We start from the raw sequence: 12656 nt of genomic DNA, 5'->3' as shown, positions 1-12656 counted from the left end.
CCGCGCCTCTGGGCGGTGCGGGGACTCAACCAAAGGTTTCTGGAAGCAACATATAGACTCTGTGTCTGAACCTGGTTGGGGCAAAAATCATCAGTACGTGGAACATTCAAGTTTCCCTTTTTAAAATCACTGTGTGACTCTTACCATCGTGAGGAAGAGAAATAAACTTTTTAAATAAATGTGATGTAGCCTGGTGAATTAACCAAAAATCAGCTTTGTGGGACTTTGAGCGTGGATGAATCTCTTCTTGGAGAACCAAAACCATCCACTCAGAGTGTTCTAAATCTGGAGGGCAAGCTTAGGAAGGGACGGTGACTGTAAGGAGAGAGTAACAAACCCAGGCTGCTGCCAGGCAGTAACACTGCTGCGGTAATGGGCAGTACAGGCGGCCCCGAGACACCCCCAGGGACAGTTCTGACCCGGAGGGATGACTGAACACTACCGGGTAACGAGTGCAGGCTCGTTAGCAGGAAGGAGAGCACATTTGGAGAATTCCTCGGGTTGAAAGTCAGTTCCCTTTTAACTTTCACCATTCTTAAAATTCATTCCACAAAGCTTGAACTGTCACCCCGGATTTTTCTCCAGTAGATTCAGTTCTCCCAGAATAATTCTAATAAAGTCCCCAACTAGAATTTTTTCACAGCTGTAGGTAATTGCAGCTGAAAGACCACTCCAGGGAATGAATTTTTTTCTGTTAATATTTAAGTCATTTCTGTGGTACAGGAGCAGACAAGATGCACAGCCACTGGGCCAGCCCAACTGTGGTGGGCTCATCTGGAGCTTCTCCTCTCCCAGCCCTTACCTCTGGCACGGCACAGGAAGGGGACACAAAACGTTACTCTTCAGCCATTGAACACAAGTACCTCACTCTGGGGGTTTCCTACTTACAGAAACACCAAGTTTATGAGTAAAACCAAACTCACTAACTCTATAGGGAGTATAGGAAATGCACCTCCTTTTCCTCAGAGTCTTCATCAAAATAACTACAAAACCAAACAAGTTTCAGGAAGCTTTTTTTTTTATTTTACGAGTAAAAACAAAAGTTTGTTCTTTAAAATAGATTGCTAATTCAAGACGTTATTAGCTCTTCAAAATTTGATACAGTGCCATTTTTTTTCAGTTTAACAATAATGCTGTAGGAAAGATTTTTCTAACAAGGTTATTTCCTCATTTTAAATTTCACAGTTCGCTCTCGGAAGGACTGCTGAAAACAAGTCTTTAAACACAGTTGCTTCTTAAATGGAACTTTTTGTGGTTGAATATAGCTCTCTCATTCTACAGTCCCAGTTCTGCTGAGAAATTAGAAAGTCACCCTCAGGTAGAACCCTGTTTTCATGGCACAAGGAACGGCAGCAAACCCTCCTCCTTCCAGTGTGGCAGCTGCAGCCCCTGCACCGCTGCTGGAAGCGGGGTCAGTGGAGGTTACACCCAAGCCAGCTACCAACCCAAGAGGCAACATAATGTAAACAAAAGCATTTCCAAATGCTGTTAGACAGGGAGTTTTCTTTCCTAGAGGACTCACAGCTGCGTTCTACCAGTCTGTGAGCAGAGACCCTGCAGAGCCAGCTCTGTCCAAGGCATGATGTGCTTTCCAGACTATATTCAGGAGGCAGGTAGTCCCTTTCCCTAACACGGGGCATCAAAGGCTGCTGAGAGGAGCCTTTGACACAGGCACGGTCCTTATAAAACAATAAATAAAAATCTCAAAACAAATGAGCATCCGTTACTACAAATATACAACATACAAGAGTAGCAAAAGCTGTTTGAAAGTTTATTCAACTACAACACTGACCTCAGACTGACAGGACACCAAGTGTGGAGCTTCCTTCTTCAGCAGAGTCCCTACACGAACCAAACAACCTCAAATGAAGGTTTTCTAACGTGCTATTTCCTGTTGGAGACTTAATTACACACACAGTTCTGACATAGCGAATTGACAAAGGCTATAAGCACGATTTTTAATCCACGGCTGGACAATATTTAGATTTGTTCCTGTCTTGAAACATAGTCACTTCATCGTCTAAAGAAATTACACAGTAATTAGGAAAGCGGCAGTGATGCACAGGACTGCTCGTTAAACACTTTGCCAGTGTGGTTTAGTACTAAACCCAGAAATATTAGTAAAAGCTGCTTGTTTTGTAGAAGACTTAACAAACCAGATGGTGAGCTCGTTAATCACTGCACCAGTCATCTGACATGGTGCGTTGGGGAGGGGGAACCCACCCTCAGTTAATGCAGGGAAGGGGGGACAGGATGTTCCCCTCACTCACCACTGCCCAGATGGTGAGCTCGTTAATCACTGCACCATTCAGCCATCTGACACGGTGCGTTGGGGAGGGGGAACCCATCCTGGGTTAATGCAGGGGGACAGGATGTTCCCCTCACTCACCTCTGGCATCTCCACCAACAGAAAACAGACTGCAGTAAGTAGAAAAATGCTACTTTAGAAATGAGCAAAAGTCATTAAGAGCTTAAAAACTTTACAAAACTGAATTAACTCACAGCAAGTCACTTCCCATGATGTTACTAATTGCCTACTCTCAGTATTGAGCCTCTGCTGGAACATTTCCACCAGGAATATGTTTTTTCCACACATCCTTTCATAACCTTCAAACCCCGTTTGTTTCATAAACTGCATTGTCTCTAAAAGGCAGAAACAGCCAGTGGCCGGTCACATTGAAGAAACAAGAATGGCAAAAAACCAACCCCAACCCCACCTCAGATGCAGTTCTGCTTATACAGTATCTGCTACTGTCTCTAATACTATCTCAGTAGTTCTGTTCTTCTGTTTCCAAACAATTTGAAACAGATTATTTTTTTCTTCCCTAAGTGCCCTGCCGAAGGCAGCCAGCGATACCAGCTGTTCCCAGAGCCTGGCCAACCAGGCGGGCAGGAGAAACTGCAGGAGCTGGGTGCTCCCTCAACATTGGGTTTGGTTTTTTGAAATTTAAAGGCAGGATTTTAAAGCCGTCCTCTGAGGGGGCTGTACAGAACGTGCACGCAGGTACCAAGCACCGAGGCACAGAAATACAGAGGGGAGATGTACCAGGATGTAAATGCTCTGAGCTAGATGAAGTTGTTTCTGACCAGCTGCTGGTCATGACAACATCTGTGTAATACAGCTATGGAGGAGGCCAGGATAATAAAAGAGTGATCCCAAACCGTGCAATTAATACCGTTTTTGGTTCCCGAAGGAGCTCAGCACAATTAGCACATGATATATTGGAGTTTACTTCGTTCCTCTTCCCATGGTTCAGCCATCTCCTGCAGTGCCCAGAGCGCCGTGCCCCGGGCATGTGACCAGGCCATCCTGTCAGCAGGAGTGTGTCACAGACGGGAGCACTGGGAGGTGTGAACACAGCAAGGAGTTCTGCAGCACCTGCAGCGCCTCCACAGACATCATTCCTGGAGCTGGGAAGGCTCCCCCACAGCAAGGAAGGAAAGGAACTAAGGGAACACGGTTCATGGCAATTCCAGGTAAATCCTCAAACTATTTCAGGGAAGGGTAAGTCGTCTTCAGACGGGGGGTTGGGTGTCTTCCTGGATCTTTTCAGAACTTCTTTCAGAAAAACCCAATACATTCTCTTCTCTCGAGGTGTAGAAGAAATAGCAATAATATATATATGTTTTTAGAATAAAGTCCTTCACATAAGGAGGGAAATTCGAAGTCTTCACAGAAGGGAGGCAGTTCTAAGTCTATTTTGATAAACCTCATCCCAGCCTCAGTTCAGTCCCATACCTTGGAATTTGGCAGTCTCCGTGCAAACAAAGTAAGTCCTCAGCTCTCCCTTGCCTTTGACATTAATGAGTCCCCTACATTCACAGGAATATCCCAGCTCCTGCAGGATTTTACTCGTTTCTTCCGTGACCTTCGTGGGAAAAGAATGAGATGCTCTTGTGAAACTCTTCTGGTTATTCACATTAAAAAAAAAAAAAAAATCCCAAACCAAGAAGAAATAATTTCTTAGACATTCCAAGGCTGACAGGCTCACCTGGATTTTCCCAAGTTCCCCCGTGCTCTCCATTCTGCTGGCAACGTTAACAGTGTTGCCCCAAATATCGTACTGAGGCTTCCGGGCACCGATCACACCAGCAATCACAGGGCCATGGTTTATCCCTGGATAACCAAAGGCAGGGGTCACTACTGAAGCAGGAAGTTATGCGATATCTAGCTTCATTATTTACTAGTTCATTAGTCATTACATCTTGAGATTTGGGGGGGGGAAAAAGCCCAAAATGCAACCCTGCAACACGTGCAGCGGGTGCTACCACTGTTCTATAAATCCTAGTGCTGAGGGTCAGGAGACGTGAAGTGACTCATCCATCCTAAAATGGGAAGTCTGAGAAAGAGCTAGAGCACAGTTTGTGCCAAAGCAGAATTCTCCCTTTTCTACTTTTAATTTATAGAAATAAACATTTGTATAACGACAATACTGTCTTTAGTCTACACTTAATAACAGGGTACTTCTCTTCTCATCCACATCTTTCATCTTCTCCAGACCCATCCAGCTGCACTCCATGTGTTGTTCCCCCTGGTGATGAGGAAAGCCCACCCGAGGAGGAGGTGGGTGTATTTAAAAAGCTGGACCAGACAGGGCCACCTCCAGCTGCTCGGCATTTATAACCAGCCAAGTACTGGGTTCAGGGTTACAAAGGCTCCCCAGGGTTACAAACCCTTGGGGAAAGGCTCCCAAAGTCACCCTTCCCCGTTCTTGGTGTCCCAGAGCTGCGGGGCTCACCCCTGTCCCCAGCTGAACTCACCCACGCGTAAGCGGAAGTTGTTGAAGGAATGTCGGTTGATTCCATCCAGTTTACTCATCAGGGCAATTCCATATTCCACCATAATCCCAATGTGAGCGTGCTGCCTCTCCTTATCCTGTGCAACCCATATCACACACCCATCCATGATCAAATTACAACACAGAAGGCTGAGTCCAGGCTACCAGCCCAGCCCAGGACTGTCAGTGAATAAAGCACGTATCCATAGGGATGGGACCACTCGTGCTGCCTCTCCTTATCCTGTGCAACCCATACCACATACCCATGATCAAATTACAGCACAGAAGGCTGAGTTCAGGCTACCATCCCAGCCCAGGACTATCAGAGAATAAAGCACGTATTCATAGGGATGGGACCACTCATCCTTGTAGCTGTGCAGAATTGCACAGTTCAACAAACATCCCAAATGGATTTTAAAAACGATATTAAATTCAAATTCAACAAACATCCCAAATGGATTTTAAAAATGATATTAAATTCAATTGGAATGGCTAGGAGGTGACAAGAATGATACGATTAAATTTTATAATGAATTTACGTCTATCCTATAGGATTCCAGATTTAATTTTACATGTTTTGTGTCCTAATCCTAATGTCGTACCTGAACCTGCTCTAGTGAAAATGAGCCTGAGTACGGAAATTGGTTTTAATTACTCTGGGTGATAAACAGTTTTATCACAAAAAGCTTTGTCCAGCTCTGAGCTGGCCTTTTCTTTGGCAGCCAGTCTTTGTCTTCCCTATTATTAGAGCTATTCTGTAACGCATCTAGAAATGTTAAGTTACTGGAATCAAAGATTAAAGATGTAAAAAGTACACTGGGGTTACAGACTTTACTCTGGGTGATAAACAGTTTTATCACAAAAAGCTTTGTCCAGCTCTGAGCTGGCCTTTTCTTTGGCAGCCAGTCTTTGTCTTCCCTATTATTAGAGCTATTCTGTAACGCATCTAGAAATGTTAAGTTACTGGAATCAAAGAGTAAAGATGTAAAAAGTACACTGGGGTTACAGACTCAATACCTGCCTAGGAAGAAAAAAATGGAACTACAAGATAAACAGTGAATTCAACAGAAGATGTAAAAAGTACACTGGGGTTACAGACTTAATACCTGCCTAGGAAAAAAAAAAATGGAACTACGAGATAAACAGTGAATTCAACAGGAGAGAGTACAATTTTATCATCTTTTCCAACAATCCAGAAAGTCACTCTTGGTGATTCACTTTCTCTTTTGTACCCCATTACATTCTGTTACTTTGAAACACACCAAGGCAGATTCCAAAGACAACCTACCTGGTTGTTCTCTTGCCCTGGTTTTATCATCTTTTCCAACAATCCAGAAAGTCACTCTTGGTGATTCACTTTCTCTTTTGTACCCCATTACATTCTGTTACTTTGAAACACACCAAGGCAGATTCCAGAGCCAACCTACCTGGTTGTTCTCTTGGCCGGGCGTAACACTGAGACCGGCTGCCGCCATGTAAGTGCTTCCAATGGTCTTGATTTTTTCAACACCACTAAATTTAGGTTTTAGCAAGAGCTGTTTGAAGGGAAAGAAAATAGAAACTTGAGGCTTTGATACCATATTTCAGTGTCTACTGCAATAAGCGTTAAACATCTCTAGGAATCCCGTCACGTGTAGGTTAGGTAAGGAAGTACTGAGGAGTAGTTTCACACTTTTGCTCTACCTGCTCATAGGAAAGATGAAGTACTGAAATAAAGTACTGAAATTCAGGACTTTCAAACCATGTCACTAATGCATTAGATGATGTAACTGAAAAACCCCATCAGACGTCAACGTATCTTTCAAGACTGGGAGGCTGAACTCAGAATTTTAGCTCAGCTCAGCAGCCTTTTCCCCCGCCCCCTCTAACGTTCACAGCTCTACTGAAAACTTCATTTTGCAGTAAACGTGTAATCCAGTTCAGTTTTGCCAGAAGCTTAATTACCTCATCAAAATCAGCAATGATTTCATTTAACAGCCGCAAGCATTCCAGGCCTTCTTTATTGACATCACATTCAGTATAAAACACCTTAAAATCCGGTATGGACGCAAACATGACGCAGACACAGTCGTAAGATTGATGGTACCAGTCCTACAGGAAAACAATACAGTGACACCTTGTCAGCGGTCACCTTCCACCACGTATTCCAAACAATGCCTGTTGTTTGTAACCAGTAACCAAATTACATTTTCCTACCAAGTCAACTACAGCACAGTGGGAATCTCTTATTTCATCAGAAACACTGGGAAGTTGATTTGCCTATGGAAAAGCTGGGATATCTGTGTATCTTAAAGATCTCGTGTATCCCAGACGGTGCCAGTCTCCTGACACTGCTCATGGCTGGGAAATCAGCAGTGTTTATGCTGATGTCGTGCTGGCAGAATAAGATGGATGGCTTTAAAAGAAATAAATCGTTATCAATGGACTTCTCACTGGGGCTGTTACCAAGGAGATACTATCTGTTCCTCAACTAACACTTGAAAAAGAAGGCCAATCTTCTCTGGTAAAAGACGCCCTTTGGAAAGCAGTAAATCCTTTTTAAATATTTGCTAAACTCAAACTGTGTCCTGAAGCCGAACTACCAATTCTGGGCAGAGGTGTCAGAGACTGACATTAAAAGTTGGCATGTTTTGAGGCCGTCTGGGTAGCAGATTCTTGGGCTTACAAAGGTCCTGGGATGCAGACAAGAGGCAGAGAGGGCAGACCAGGAAAGCTTTCTGCGTGCTTGTCTACGATGTTGTGTGTCACACAAGTCCCATTTACTGTTCCTCAGGCAGCAGGGAACAAACGTACCTCGTTTCTCTTCTCCCCAATGAAATAGGCAGCAACGTGTGCCGGAAGCACGTTTTCCAGTAAGAGCCTGTTAACGTTCTCCATCGTCTCAAACTGCTCGTGTTCTTTTTTGAACTTATTCTTCCACAGACAGTCCAGTCGACAGTAATAGTCAATCTGCAAAGGGACCAAATGTGATCAGTTAAATCCAATTAAATCCAAATGTGATAAATTAAATCTCCCTGAAAAACACCAGCCAGTTTATTCCAACAGTGTAGTAGCAGTAAAGCTTCTTCAACGCCGTTTGAGCCTACAGAGTTATGAAACATGCACTTTGAGAACAAAGGTCACAAAAATATGAAGCAGTCAGTATAAATGAATTGCCAATTGGGTACCAGCAGGTGTATTTACCAAAATTACATTTTAATAATATAGTGATTATTTGTATCTTTAATTACTGCCATGATTTAGATGGATATTGTCATATAAACACAGAGAGACCAAAACTGGAAGAATTTGAAAGTTCTGACTTCTGTAATACAAACACTATTGAAAAATATTTCCACCCTTTCACAGAGAAAATTTTGGCATTATCTACAGCTAAGTACCAGTAAGTACATTATCTACAACTAAGTACAAGAATATTAAAAAAAAATTAATTTAGAGCACAATTTCAATGAAAAACACTTTTGCATTTTATTTAAATCAACTTGCTGCAAGTAAAAGAAAAATCCTATTGCTTTTTAAATACATACCTGTTTTGCAAGTAAAATTAGGGTTACGTAAAACAGAACCAGATATAAATTATTCATTATCCTTGGCTCTTTGATGAAAAGCCTGAAAACCAGAAAGCAGGACAAAGTCATCTGTATCCTTTAAGAAAATCCACACGATTGAGGGTTGGGGAGGAAGGGGAAGGGGAGCAGAGCAGAAGAAGGTGTCTTTGATGACATGAACCACCCATGGCCAGCATTCCCTTGTGCCAGTGCCTGGCTCGTTATAGGTCCGATCCCAATAACGAGAAAGGATTCTCATTCAGTTAATGAACTGTGTTTCAGGTAATGACACAGGGGGTGCTGAAGCCTTGGTGGGGGAGCCATTGGAGTGAGATGTTCAAGTAAACACAGCTTTATCTTAAAAGGAGCCACCTCCATTTCCACTGCACTGAGCTGTGGCTTTCCTCCCCACACTGCCCCACAAAAACACAGCCAACGAAACCTTGAAGTAGGGAAAGAAACTTTCTTATTTGTGGCAGGAAAGACAATAACTAATAAAACCCTCAATGGCTAAAACACAGACAGCCGTTAAACCACACCTGTATGTAGCTCCATGCAAAGCCACTCGTATTTCCCAGCCAGCTCAGGCTGTCTGACCACAGCTACTCCTTTCACAAGTGCATCAAATGAAATTCTCCTTATATGAATAGCCTGAGATTAACAACCTAAATTAAAAGCTCATTTGGGCTTTTTTTCCTTTAAAGCTGTGCTGACAGCTCACAGCCTCTGCAAAATAAATTTATCCTCATCTTCAGCTATGAGACTATGCTAAGAATCTGAGAAAGACCTACAAAGGAAAAGTAAAACCCTTCCACATGATTTCTCTTAAGTCTTTTTCTTTTTTTTTTTAGTTTCTTCAATTAGATCAGGTTAATTGCATTACTTTTCAAAATATGTGCCATGAGTAAGGTAAGTAAATGAAGAGTTCACTACCCTATTGACTAGCAAGGTCTCACCAGCACAGCTTGGGCATCAGACTTCTAGCAAGGCTTTTCTTCATACCTTATTATGAGATGAATATTCTGCCCCCTAGTCTTTAATGTAAGCTCAGCTTCCCCAGATCTCAAAAGCCATAGTACAGATTATTTCAGAAAACATGTACTTTCACAAAAAGGAAAAAAAAAAAAAGAAAAAAGGTGATATAGTCTAATATGACTTCCATGTCATTAACTTCACGGCCAGATTTGTAATATCTGACTTACATGGTTTTGATATTTCAATATTCCAGCAAGCATACAAAAATCTCACACCTCCTTTACGAAACTTTATTGTCAATTATAAGAAACTTTACACTGCACCTGGTGCTGTTGCCATAGGAGTCTGGGGGTTTGTGAAGGGCATTAAAAACGACGAGGTACACAGTCACGGCGATGGACAGGAGGAGAACTTTGAGTTCAAAGCTGATTTGAAGAAATACTGAGCAAGCAATGAAGCCCAATATGCAGCAGTAAGTGTAGTACTGTAAAGAAGAATTTAAAAGAGCTGTTGTGTTATTCAGGCTTTATGCCTAAGAGACTTCCAGTAAGTGTAGTACTGTAAAGAAGAATTTAAAAAGAGCAGTTGCATTATTCAGGCTTTATGCCTAAAACCTTCAAACCATAGTAAATGCTCTAAGTTCATGATTGTTGTAATTGAAATAGAAGAAATTACAATCACTTGCTAAATACACTTAAAGCTTCATTTTTAACTGCACTGAAAGGCAGAACTTGATACTTTTTCATTTTACTTTTTTAATTTGTTAAAAGACAAGCAAAAAGATTTAAACAAAAAGTATCACACCAACGTAAGCAGTGTCAGATAAAAACTGAAATGTTGAGAATTCATCTTCTGAAGTCTAATACTTTAAGCAATTATTTAAAGTACAAGACTAACCTAAAGTAGGTTCATAGTCCAGTGAACAGGCTCTGAACCAGGAACTCCAGCATCCTGGCCCTGGTTTTGACAACGTTACCCCTTTGCAACCTTAAGCAGACACCATATTCCCATCTCCCCCAGCTGGAACAGGTGAGGATCCAACCTTAGACCCAGCTCCTTCATAAAACCTTTGATGCTAATAGCCATTATCAAGCCAGTGCTATTACCCAGTGGAATTACTGAAACATCTCCCTGAGAAATCAGAGTTCAGGTGTGGTGTCCAGGGCCAGCAGGCAGCATTAAAGCTGGCAGGTGTCAGCTCTGGATGGTAAGGTATTGCACCAAGGCAGTGACCCTAGCCTCCTAAAGGTAACCACCACTTAGTTATAACCCTGAGGGCAAACCTGAAGAAGAGAAACCCCTACACAGAGAACACTGACACAGGTCTGTTGGCCATTTAAGGCCCTTTCACTCTACCAAGATACTTTACTGCACGCACAGCTCTCAGCTAACACTTGAACATAATTGTCATCCTGTTCTACTGCTTTTTCCTCCAAGTTTTAGATCTGGTTTTACAACTGAAATTTCAAAAAATTGCAAAGCCATACTGTATTCAGCACAGCAACAGCAGCTGAAATACCTTGATTTCATTAGGAACCTAAAAACACTGTTTTACACAGCAAAAGAACCTGCCAGCTGTCAGTAAGATACACAATATACAAAGATTTGGGTTTTAAAGCAACATGTATTCACTACTTACAGTTTCCTCAATGCAGGACTGAGTTGCGTTCCCAAAAGGCTGATTTACAGACATGCAAGAACAGAAAATGAGCAGATGAGTACAATGTGCATTATGTCTGTGCAACTTTGCATTTGTCATAAGGACTTGAGCTAAAGGTCCCCACACAACCTGCTGCGTATGGTTCAAAAACACGTCCATCATCTAAAGGGGCAGCATCCCAAACACTTGGATGATCTCAAAATAGAATGCTACTTTGCAATTAAAGAGAGAAAAAACAAAACCCTCGCAAATAATCCTTTTGTGTCATTATTAATTGCTGAATCTATCCTTATAAAAATGCTAGAGAACACCTGTCAATGGTGCTGAGTAATCAAAATATGCCAAGACTTCAGCTTTATCCCAGAGTACTCCAGTCTTTTGAAAATCCCTAAGAGAGGCACAGTAAAGCCATAGCTAGTGATAGAAAATATCCTTAGAACTTCTTTGTGGCACAAGTCAGTCTTTGTGTTCAATGATTTCAAAATTCTGTCTTTATAAAAAAGATATCAAAATGCTGCCATCCATCTGTATTACACACACCAGCCAAGACTCGGCTCATGTGTATCTTAGAAATGAAGACATTGCTCTACTCACACAGCTTGTAGCCCCCAGGTCACCTGATCCAGTAGAGTTTGCAGCTTTGATCTCTTCAGTAGTCTTGGTTTATCGGGGGGCAGGGGGGGAAACAAACAAGAAAGTCACCATACAAACTTGTTTGCAAATAGTCACTAATTTTAAGTTTTTTCTCCTTATATTATTACACAATGAGCCCTGATCTGGTTGCTCTTTCAGTGCTACTGCAACATAAATGTTAAAATGCAATGACATCCATAGAGTTGTATAAAACATATGTGTACACACAAGGTACATGAAGGTTAAAATTGCCAAGTATTTATTTATTTTTAAATTTGGGGTAAAGTTTCACATTACAGCTACACTACTCTAACAGCTAACTGGCACAAACGTATGGTTCTGTCTCTGCCCCCAGTTTCACAGCTGCTGTTCCTGTTTTGTTTTAGGCTGTCTCTCCTGGTGTTCACCTGACACCACTGTTGAGTCAACTCAAGGACCTAAGCCAGCAGAAAAACAACTCCATAAAAAGAAAATTAAGCATTTTCTGCAGGTTAGCTTTCAGAGTAAACTCCCCGTGGAATTATAGGAATAGGAGACCAAGCATATGGGATCAGAAGGACATCCCTTTTAGCAGCTTGCTATCAGAGAGGTGTAACTCTTAATACTCTTAATAATCTTAATAACTCTTAAAACTCTTAATATCTTAATACTCTTAATAATATTATGTCACATAAAGCTTGGTTAAAAAAACAAAAAAAACTGTAACAGAGCGGTCTTGAGCATGAGGTTACTCCAAAGGGTTGTTTTTCAAAGGTATGTACCCCAGGTGCAATACCACACACAAACTAGAGTTAAAAGACAGAGTCTGTTTGCATCTCAGTCTAGCAGTAACTACCAATAATGGCTTTGGCTTTAAAAAGAGAGTCAAGCCATATTACTCCCTCCTCCACCTGCACTATTACTAGCGGGTACAAACAGCACAGTAACTGCTTCAAACTTCGCCCACTGCAGCCAAACATTTAAACCCACATTAAAAAAAAAAAAGAAGACATTAGAGATGACAGTTATAATCAACACTGATTATAAATGCCATCTTGAAAGCAAGAAAAGGTGATGTAAAAC

The 12656-nt window shown here is 41.8% G+C and overlaps 1 protein-coding gene across 3 annotated transcripts in view; it reads right to left on the bottom strand.

Moving 5' to 3' along the window:
- Positions 1 to 2368: 2368 nt before the first annotated feature.
- The window catches only part of ADCY7 (adenylate cyclase 7), a 64330-nt gene continuing 54042 nt past the window's right edge, over positions 2369 to 12656 (bottom strand). For 2 of the 3 annotated variants that reach the window (XM_014942179.1, XM_014942180.1), the window contains 10 exons: positions 11556 to 11618; positions 10941 to 10979; positions 9625 to 9785; positions 8306 to 8387; positions 7572 to 7727; positions 6723 to 6869; positions 6206 to 6313; positions 4762 to 4876; positions 3993 to 4117; positions 2369 to 3869 (listed from right to left, as the gene is read on the bottom strand). In XM_014942179.1, the coding sequence (XP_014797665.1) occupies positions 3723 to 3869; positions 3993 to 4117; positions 4762 to 4876; positions 6206 to 6313; positions 6723 to 6869; positions 7572 to 7727; positions 8306 to 8387; positions 9625 to 9785; positions 10941 to 10979; positions 11556 to 11618 (1143 nt within the window). In that variant the 3' untranslated portion in view covers positions 2369 to 3722. Of the gene's footprint in view, positions 3870 to 3992; positions 4118 to 4761; positions 4877 to 6066; positions 6089 to 6205; positions 6314 to 6722; positions 6870 to 7571; positions 7728 to 8305; positions 8388 to 9624; positions 9786 to 10940; positions 10980 to 11555; positions 11619 to 12656 lie in introns of all 3 variants that reach the window. The other variant, XM_014942181.1, reaches the window with a different exon arrangement.

Source organism: Calidris pugnax, unplaced genomic scaffold (genome assembly GCF_001431845.1).
Source record: "Calidris pugnax isolate Ruff unplaced genomic scaffold, ASM143184v1 scaffold28, whole genome shotgun sequence".
NCBI classification, from domain to species: Eukaryota; Metazoa; Chordata; class Aves; order Charadriiformes; family Scolopacidae; genus Calidris; species Calidris pugnax.
Note: the sequence above shows the minus strand (reverse complement) of the source record. Positions and strands in the feature narration are given on the sequence as shown.